The sequence below is a fragment of the Chiloscyllium punctatum genome, chromosome 22 (genome assembly GCF_047496795.1).
Source record: "Chiloscyllium punctatum isolate Juve2018m chromosome 22, sChiPun1.3, whole genome shotgun sequence".
NCBI lineage: Eukaryota > Metazoa > Chordata > Chondrichthyes > Orectolobiformes > Hemiscylliidae > Chiloscyllium > Chiloscyllium punctatum.
Window position 1 is genome coordinate 17,738,247 of NC_092760.1, and position 10,149 is coordinate 17,748,395.

Sequence of the window (10,149 nt, forward strand, 5' to 3'; positions counted from 1 at the left end):
AAATGTGCAGGTTAGGTGAATTGGCCATGCTAAATTGCCCATAGAGTTAGGTGTAGGGGTAAATGTAGGTGAATGGGTCTGGGTGGGTTGCTCTTCGGAGGGTTGGTGTGGACTTGTTGGGCCGAAGGGCCTGTTTCCACACTGTAGGGAATCTAATCTAAAGGATTACTGAGAAATAGAAGAACATCATCTGCATAAAGTGTAATTTTATGTTTACCTGTACCAACCCTCGGGGCCGTTATATTAGGGTCAGCCCGTATAGCTTCTGCTAGTGGTTCAATTATTAGCGTAAATAGCAATGGCGAGAGAGGACATCTCTGTCGGCAGCCCCTATCCACACTGAAGCTATCCGAGCCTAATCCATTGGTAATCACAACTGCTTTGGGATCACTATGCAATGTTGAGACCCATTTGGTAAACACCTTTCCAACGACAAACTTTTCCAATGTGTAAAACAATTATGACCATTCAACCCTGTCGAATGCCTTTTCCGCCTCTAACGAGATTACTACTCCTGGCATCTTTCCCTGATGGCAGGCTTGAATCATATTCAAAACCCTTCTAGTATTATTGGATGATCTACAGCCCTTAATAAACCCCGTCTGATCCTCCTTTATGATATGTGGCAATACCCTTTCTAGTCTCAATGCTAACATTTTACAGAGGATTTTAAAATCTACATTTCGCAAGGATATTGGTCTGTATGACGCGCAATCTTCTGGGTCCTTTCCTTTTTTAAGGATAAGAGAGATATTTGCCTCTTTCAACGAAGGTGGTAGACAGCCCTGACTATATGCATAGTTATACATGTCCATAAGTGGACCAGCCAATATTCCTGTAAATTCTTTATAGAATTCCGCTTGAAAACCATCGGAGCCAGGCGCCTTACTGCTCTGAAGTTGCCTGATTGCGTCAAGTATTTCTTGAATTGTTAGGGGAACATTCAAGACCAATACCTGTTCCGAAGTTAGGTCCGGAAAGGTCAAATATTTAAAAAATGATTGCATCCTCCTAGTCCTGTCTTCACAATCCTGCGACTTATATAAATCAGAATAAAATTTTCTAAAGATTGCGTTAATCCTTTTATGATTATGAGTCAGAATACCTGCACTTTCCTTGATAGACATGATAGTTTGAGGGGCCTTCTTTCTCTTTGCAAGAAACGTGAAGTATATACCAGGTTTATCGCCAAATTGTATAACCTTAGTTTTGCAAATAATATTTCCCTCTTGGCCGTTTGGGTAAGCATGGTGTATAGAGCTGTCCTAAGGGCCGTAATCCTTTGCAATTTGATAATAGAAGGTCTGTCAGCATATGCTGTTTCAGCCTCTTTTAAGCAAGTTTCAAGGAGATGCTGTTGTTCTCCCTTTAATTTTTTCTGAGTTGCTGAGTATGAGATGATCAAACCTCACGCGTAAGCTTTAATGGTCTCCCACATCATTGATGGGTTGCTAGCCGTACCTAAATTAATTTCTAAAAGAGGTTTAAATTCTTGAGAGAAGTACCTTACAAATTTACTATCTTTCATCAGGAAGGGGTCCATATGCCAATGCTGGGGGGATGTCTCATTGTTCCTCGCCTTGATTTTCGTATATACAGCAGCGTGATCGGAAATTGCTATACTCCCTATTTTACAGGATGATATGGAATTTTAAAAAATCGAGGGGGCAAAAAACATATCGATTCTGGTGTGACATTTATGTGGATTAGAGTAAAAAGAAAAATCTCTGCCCTGTGGATGGAAACATCTCCATGCATCTACTAGTCCTAATTCTTTGTTCAGATCCACCAATTGTCTAGATCTGGGAGATACTCCTGCAGTGCCCTTGGGAATCCTATCTATTTCCGGATCCATAATACAATTAAAGTCTCCCCCTATAATTGTATGACGAGCTTTGATAATATTTTCTTCCTTTTGACTGGGAATTACACCGCTTGACATTCCAGGTGCACCATTTAACCGACTGATCAACCATAATCATCCGGGCAAATCTGAGACCCCTCGGGAGGGGAAACCCTATCCAGAACATCCCGAGCATAGAGCATATAAAATTCACAAAAATAAAGGCTCTTTAATACATTCACAACAGTATATTAAAAAACTATTTCTAAATAAAAAAACGTATTTAAATGGGGATTTTCCCCCTTGTTCCCAGGGGGTATCGCCTCCTTTCCAAAGGTCCATTGTATCCTTTCCCAACCAATGCCCCACCCTTGACCCAGGCACTCCTCAATAGGATGAGGAGAATTCAGATATACTACAGAGCTAGAGTTAACAGTGAGCACCCTACCCCCACCCCTCCCACCCACACCAACACCTGGATATATTTGGTAATGTTAATACCATGTATAAACATATATAACTATAAAATTACAGCCTCAACAAGTAATAATTAAATATAATAATACAAAATAACAGGGGAAAACAACCTCGCTCCTAAAGACAGAAATAAAATAGGATAAGGTAACCACCTCCCCCCACCAACATTAACTAGACCCCCCCGGCCTATATATATATTCAGAAAAGGGAGAGAAAATCGCTAAGTAGAGAACAAATAAATAAACCCCTCTCCCCACTGCCCAAAGATAATATTAAGGTAAGGTAAAGAAAGGGATTAATATAAAAAAAGGAGTGGGGGGAAGGCAAAACAACATCAATTATCTCTTACAATTTATCTAAGAGAGTCCAAAAATTCCTTGGCCTTCCTTTTTCAGCGATTCGAAGTTATACACGGATCCTTCATGGTTAAAGCATAGCGTCGCTGAGTAGCGCAAGGAGTACTGAATATTTAAGTCTCTTAAACACTTCTTCGCCTCATCGAACGCCTTCCTCTTTCCTGGAAAAGTCCTGGAATAACATGATCTTGGATCCTTTATAGAATCATGGCTTGGGGATCTTTTCCAAGATTTCTGGAGGCTTCTAAGAGTATCTGCCTCTCCTTATAGCTCTGCAGCCGGAACAGGACCGGATGGGGGCGCTGGTTTGAGCCGGGTCCGCGTATTGCAACGCTGTCAGCTGGCCTTCCTCTTCCCGTTCGGGAAGGCCCAGCAAACGAATATTTTTTCGACGACCTCGAGTCAGTGTGGTTCTCTAAGGTCCAGACTCGCTGTTCGAGAGTCTGGACCCAATCCACGGCTGATTGTGCTGTAGTTTCGGAGGTTGCGGCCTTTAGCTCCGCCCCTCTGACGCGGCGCTCGATTTCCTTAATGTCTCGGTCATGCTTTTGCAGCGCGGCCAAGAGTGAGTCCCATCGGCTTCGGGATTCTTCAATAAAAGCGTCGATCTTCACATCCAGTTTGGAGATGATTTCCACGAGGCTTGCCACTGTAGATAAGTCCCCCGGGCGGCTGCGGACATCTCTGCTGCAGCTGGAGAGGGTGGGGGAGGGGTTCCTGCTTGCTGAGAGCTGCGGGCTCCCTTCCCTTTAGTCATTTTTACTGGAGATTAAATTGTTAACATTCAATACTAAGCAACTAATTACATTAAACAGCTATTTTAAATGATTTGGTGAGTGTGGTGGGGGTGGGTGACCCACTTTGCCCAAGTCTTGGGAGGAGCACTGTAGACTCAGACTTGCTGGGTCGCCGCCATCTTGGATCCTTCCATACATGTTAAAATTACACTTGCCTCGATGCAGAATATGGTTAGTACAGGCAGAACGACTAGCACTGACCAATTCCTGACAAAAGGCAAGGCCCAAAACATCACTTCAAATTCAGAAGAGGAGTTAAGGAAGATGTGGATACTGGAGAGTTTAAAGATAAGAACCGAGGTTGGGACCAGGAACAGGTGTGTTAATTGTGAGAGGTAATTTCGGTTTAAACTTTAAGATGTGCCTGGACCACAGACTGATCTATAATAAAAGACAAAACTTTTGTTTCTTTTCTAAAACATTTTGTATACTCAAAAGTAGAATAGTTTAAATTGTGCAGAATGCTGACAATTTGTGAGCAGAGTAAAAACAAACAGGCCCTTGATTGATGAAACCATTAACACAGGCAGGGAAGAATGAGGCCTTGACTGATAATACTGCAGGGTGAGAGAAACAACTTTGGAGACTCTGAAGACTTTGTGATAAGGGTGCAAATCAAAGAATAATGATGTTTTTAAGAATGTGAACCTCATGGCTCGTTAGAGCCAGGAAGGGGAGGGTCTGGAGGCATTTGTTGCAGACTTTGTGATAAGGGTGTAAATCGAAGAATAATGATGTTTTTAAGAATGTGAACCTCATGGCTTGTTAGAGCCAAGGAGGGGAGGGATTTGTACTGTATATAATGAGAAACTTTGTAAGCCTCAGCGCGCCTTTTACTCAGAAGGGTGCCCGACTCTGCAGACTTGCTAATAAAACTTTGTTTTCCTGAATTTGTCTAGAGCGATTATTAAGAAGCGATTTTCGTTTCTAACAACTTGGGGGCTCGTCCGGGATCAACACTCCGGCCGCGGGGGGAGCTGAGGAAGGACATCGGAGAAGGTGCACCCTGCTGATTTCAGCAGTCCCTGATTCCTTGCTTGTCGCCCCGCGCGGCTTGAGCGAGTGATATCCGGGAGGCTCAGGAAAACAAAGGAGGGGTGTGGCCGAGGCAGTGGGGACGGTTAACGATCGAGTAATTTCGGTGCACCGAACCCAGGTAAGAAAAAACTTGCGGGGACCGTGTTTCCGGAGGCCTGGGGACCTACGGGGTGCCTGTGGATTTTTCTACAGAGACGTGGGACTCAGGTATCTAGAGACCGGGGCTTGCCTGTGAGGGATTTTGCAGAGACCGTGTTTGAGGAGGAACGTGTACCTACGGGGTGCCTGTGATCTGTGTCACAGAGACGTAGGACACAGGAATCCAAAGACCGGGGGTGCCTGCAAAGGAACCTGGGCGATCACGGGACTGAAGGTCCGGGAATTGGCTAAATTGTGATAGATTATCACGGGAAAATTACGAAGTCCTCGGCAATGGGAAATAAGGGATCTAAGGCGATTAAGGGATGGGCTGGGGTATGTTTTGTTATTTGTAGATAGAATAAGTATAAGTAGCAGGAAATGATCTTGGAAACATATGTTGTAAAATCCATATAAGTGGGAGCTTATAAAAATAATGGGTAAAGATGCTGCTGGGAGTTGTCCACAGACCCATCAACAGTAGCTTTCTTTGGGACAGAATAGTTCAGGGAGAAAATAAGGTGTGTAAAAAAACAGGCAGTATATTTATCACTGGTGATTTTAATTTTCATGTAGATTGGGAAAATCAAGTTGCCTAAGGAAGTCAGAAGGACACTTTTCTAGAATCATATGTTCTACATCCAAATGGGAATCAAGCTATTTTGCGTCTGATAATATATACTGAGGAAGGTTTAATACATGATCACAAAGTAAAAATAAACTCTAAAGGTTACAGTGACCATAATATGATAGAAGTTAGCATTCATGTTAAGAGTAAGAAACTTGGGTTGAAAACAACTGTGCTATAAACTCGAAGAAGGTAGGCATTGTGCAGAGTTAACTGGAGTGGACTCAGAAAGAAGTTTAATAGAAAAGACAACTAATGAACAACTGCACACTTTTATGAAAATAGTTCATGACTCCCAGTTTCCTCAGTGAGGAAAAATGATTCCAGGAAGGGAATATCAAAGAATGATTAACCAAGGGAAAAAAAAAACAGACAGAGTTGAAAGAAAAGTCATAAAAATGGAAAAGATTGTGAGAGAATCAATGTCTGGAAGGTATCAAAAAAAAACTTAAATTTTGCTGCAAACAAAAAAACATTTATGACAGCAACAGACACACAATGCATGAAAATTGGTCCTATCCACTTAATGATTCAAATGGTTAAACAAGCTTTTGGAGAACACAAAGGACATCATCTGAAAATTGGTTGTGCACGGAGAGAAATTGTATTATTGATAGCCACTGCTCGGATGTTATGCATTTTCCACCAAAGATATTTAATTGTGATTACTTTCCCCAATAATTGCATACAAATTAAGTCTGCAAAGGCTGCCAATTGTTATAACACCACCTTCTTGTGGTCTGTATGAAAATAGAATCTCTGTTGTATACTATTTATTATAAGGGAACACTGTTCCAACTACATGACAGAAAGGATAGCTGGCTTGCTTAACTGTAAGTATAACCTGTCTAAACAATAACTTCTCAGGATTAGTGACAACTGACTGAATTTCTGAATCATACGGTGCATTCTTGTAGTGTGCAGAAAACTGAGAAAGAACTCCATTAGCAGCTAAAAGGGTGTAAACTACTCAATGTATAAAACATACAGGAAACAGTTTGCAGAAAAATTCACCATTGACACGTTTAATTGCTACCATTCAAACACCCAAACTTCAGAAATGTAGGCCATCATTTACCTAACTGTGCAAATGTCCAAATCAACTGGGTTTACAGAAGCCCCGAGAAATTCTAAAGGACTGTTGCAATTTCAGGGAGGTGGGGGGATGGAATGGTGGAGAAGAGAGACCAACTGAAAATGATATTACTTTGAAGAGAGTTAAAGTTTCAATCAACCTCTTCAATTGTTGGTCCACCAGAAGGGTCCTTTCTGACTTGTTCTGAGAATGGCCCTTCGGGCATACCTCCCTGGTAAAGTTTGGCAATGATGGGCTTGCATATTTTTTTTTCAAATCTTTCAACTGCTGCTCAAAGTCCTCCTTCTCTGCTGTTTGGTTTGCCTCCAGCCAGGAGATGGCCTGGTTACACTTTTCGATGACTTTGTTCTTATCTTCCTCACTGATCTTGCCTTTTGTTTTCTCTTCCTCCACTGAACTCTTCATGTTAAATGCGTACGACTCCAGGGAATTCTTGGCTGTAATTTTCTCACGCTGCATATCATCCTGACCTTTGTACCTCTCCGCTTCCTGCACTATCCTCTCGATCTCCTCCTTACTCAACCTGCCCTTGTTATTGGTGATGGTGATTTTGCTCTCTTTGCCAGTGCTCTTGTCCACAGCAGAGACATTCAAGATGCCATTTGCGTCAATATCAAAGGTGACCTCAATCTGTGGTACACCACGTGGCGCAGGAGGGATCCCACTGAGGTCAAATTTGCCCAAGAGAACTCCGGAGGAAAGGTCTCCTGGCTCAGACTCCGCCGCTCGACTTCCTCTTGCATAAGGTGGAGCCCGGAGACTGGGTACTTGTTAAGACCTGGAAGGCCGAAAAGCTCCAGCCGCGGTGGGAAGGACCGTTCCTGGTTCTGTTAACAACTGAAGCAGCTGTTCGGACGAAAGAGAAAGGGTGGGTCCACGCATCGAGGATAAAGGGGCCTGTTCCGTCTGAAGGAGAAAGTACTTGGACATGCGAGCAAGGGGACAAGCCGTTGGTGGTAAAACTGAAAAGACAGCAATAATGAACTCTACTTGGACTGTATTGGTGGGGATATTGATCAATTTACTCCTGTATGTGGGGGAGAGTGAGGGGAGATGTGACAAATGTCGACCTACAGTAAGACTTGGGATTCGAATCTACTCGGGATCATTTGTGTCCCATTCCTATGTGGACGATAGGTGTTACGATGTGAGTGCACGCCATGAATGTTGGGAGGATGGGAGACCCTATTATCAGGTATATAATAAAGGATACGGTGGCAAAGTCCGTGGATGCCCTAAAAATGACCACTGGGTGTGTGTTAACAAAGCTGGGCAGTGGGGCCTACCCTCCATGTTGCTCAAGGAACATGTGGACAGAGTCAGGGAGACCAGAGTACAGAATACTGTACGGAAGTTAGAGAAAGAGCAGGACCGTCAAAGGACGGTCGTTGTCTCCAAGGTGCCGTCTATATACAAGGAGGTAGAAGAGGAGATCAAACTTCCCGATGTAACACAGAACCTGTTTATTGATCTTACGTCTAGGATAGCCACCGTGTTAAATATTAGCAATTGCTGGGTTTGTGGGGGGCCGCATATGACTGAACAATGGCCGTGGTCTGGTCATAGCTTAGATATATGGGAGTTACATCAGTATAATTGGACACATGTCAACGAAAGAAAAGGACAGAGGTGGAGACTGACTAACAGCCCGGAAGGCCAGTTGTGTGTTGAAGGGAAAGGGAAGATTGAGGTGGGTATCAGCCCCTGTCAGAGTGTGTTGAATGCAACCACACAAGTCTGGTGGCCTAAGGATATCACATGGTACATTGCAAAACAGGGGAACCGCAATTGTGTGAGGCTGGGTGATGACTCTCGGTTTTGGAATTGTAGCGGCTCCGGCCCTTATGAGGGCATTCCTGGGGTAAAAGAGGTGTGGAATAAAGTTGCGAAACAGGGGGGGCCTGCTCCAGATGGCCTATTTTGGATATGCGGTAATCGGGCATACTCCAAACTGCCCATGGGATGGGCTGGGGTATGCTTCCTGGGTCTAATACGACCTGCGTTCTTCCTATTACCCCGGGAGGAAGGCGATGATTTGGGGATTAAACTCTTTGACTCCCTCCGTAGGTCACCAAGGGATATCCAAGTCGGTGATTGGGGGGATGAGTGGCCACCGGCCCGGATTATTGAATACTACGGGCCAGCTACATGGGCACAGGACGGATCATGGGGATACCGTACTCCTATCTATATGTTAAATCGAATTATCAGGCTCCAAGCAGTCGTAGAGGTTATTACTAACCGGACTGCCCTGGCCCTGGAGTTGCTGGCTAAGCAGCAGGATCAGATGAGGGCTGCTATATATCAAAACCGACTTGCCTTGGATTATCTGTTGGCCTCGGAGGGGGGTGTGTGCGGGAAGTTTAACCTGACTAACTGCTGTCTAGAAATTGACGACAATGGTAAAGCGGTTTTGAAAATTTCCAATGAAATTCGGAAATTGGCCCATGTGCCAGTACAATCTTGGCGTCCTCTTAGTGGCATCGGATGGTGGGATGGTCTCCTAGGTGGTAGCTGGTGGCGCACGGCGTTGCTGGTGGTTGGGGGGGGGCATGATTCTTCTTCTCGTACTACCCTGCCTAACCCCCTGTATTCAGTTTTTAATTCAGAAAAATATTTCCCGACTCCAGGCAGTGGTGGTTCCACAACATGGGACGCGTGAACTTAAAGTGATGTTGCTGCGAAAGACCAAGGATTTCCCGGGCCCTTGAGGAGGGGGGGCTATATTGGTCAGGCACATCTTAAAGAAAGAAAAGGGTGGAATTGTGAGAGGTAATTTCGGTTTAAACTTTAAGATGTGCCTGGACCACAGACTGATCTATAATAAAAGACAAAACTTTTGTTTCTTTTCTAAAACATTTTGTATACTCAAAAGTAGAATAGTTTAAATTGTGCAGAATGCTGACAATTTGTGAGCAGAGTAAAAACAAACAGGCCCTTGATTGATGAAACCATTAACACAGGCAGGGAAGAATGAGGCCTTGACTGATAATACTGCAGGGTGAGAGAAACAACTTTGGAGACTCTGAAGACTTTGTGATAAGGGTGCAAATCAAAGAATAATGATGTTTTTAAGAATGTGAACCTCATGGCTCGTTAGAGCCAGGAAGGGGAGGGTCTGGAGGCATTTGTTGCAGACTTTGTGATAAGGGTGTAAATCGAAGAATAATGATGTTTTTAAGAATGTGAACCTCATGGCTTGTTAGAGCCAAGGAGGGGAGGGATTTGTACTGTATATAATGAGAAACTTTGTAAGCCTCAGCGCGCCTTTTACTCAGAAGGGTGCCCGACTCTGCAGACTTGCTAATAAAACTTTGTTTTCCTGAATTTGTCTAGAGCGATTATTAAGAAGCGATTTTCGTTTCTAACATTAATGGACAGGAGGTGGGGGGTGGGGGGGGGGACTGAAGTCAGTGGATGAACAGGAGTAAAACTATGGAAACTTCGGGGCTAAGTGGCAGCAGAAGCATGAGAAGGTCTTCAGAGGAGTAAGCCTCAGTAAAGGAAGTCTGCAGAAAGCAATGCTAAATTTAAATCCAAAATATTCACTGAATATGCTTTCATTATTTTATTAATGATAAAAAAGAGAACCAGTGATAACTGAGTAGACTTTAAATGGGGACTTACCACAAACTATTTAACACCTGAGGATTGTTTCATTGTTCTGTGCACTACCTTAGCTACACTTACAAGGCCTTCAAATTCATGAATTACGGATTGAATTAAGGCTGGATGAGACAATGCATTTTTAAGATTATAAATTGATTTATTTTGCA

The 10,149-nt window shown here is 43.5% G+C and overlaps 1 protein-coding gene across 1 annotated transcript in view; it reads left to right on the forward strand.

Moving 5' to 3' along the window:
• The first annotated feature begins 4,318 nt into the window (after nt 1–4,318).
• LOC140493872 (endogenous retrovirus group 3 member 1 Env polyprotein-like) overlaps nt 4,319–10,149 on the forward strand; it is a 6,625-nt gene continuing 794 nt past the window's right edge. Inside the window, exons 1-2 of the mRNA XM_072592865.1 lie at nt 4,319–4,629; nt 6,940–8,775. Of these exons, the coding sequence (XP_072448966.1) occupies nt 7,302–8,775 (1,474 nt within the window). The 5' untranslated portion in view covers nt 4,319–4,629; nt 6,940–7,301. The remainder of the gene's footprint in view (nt 4,630–6,939; nt 8,776–10,149) is intronic.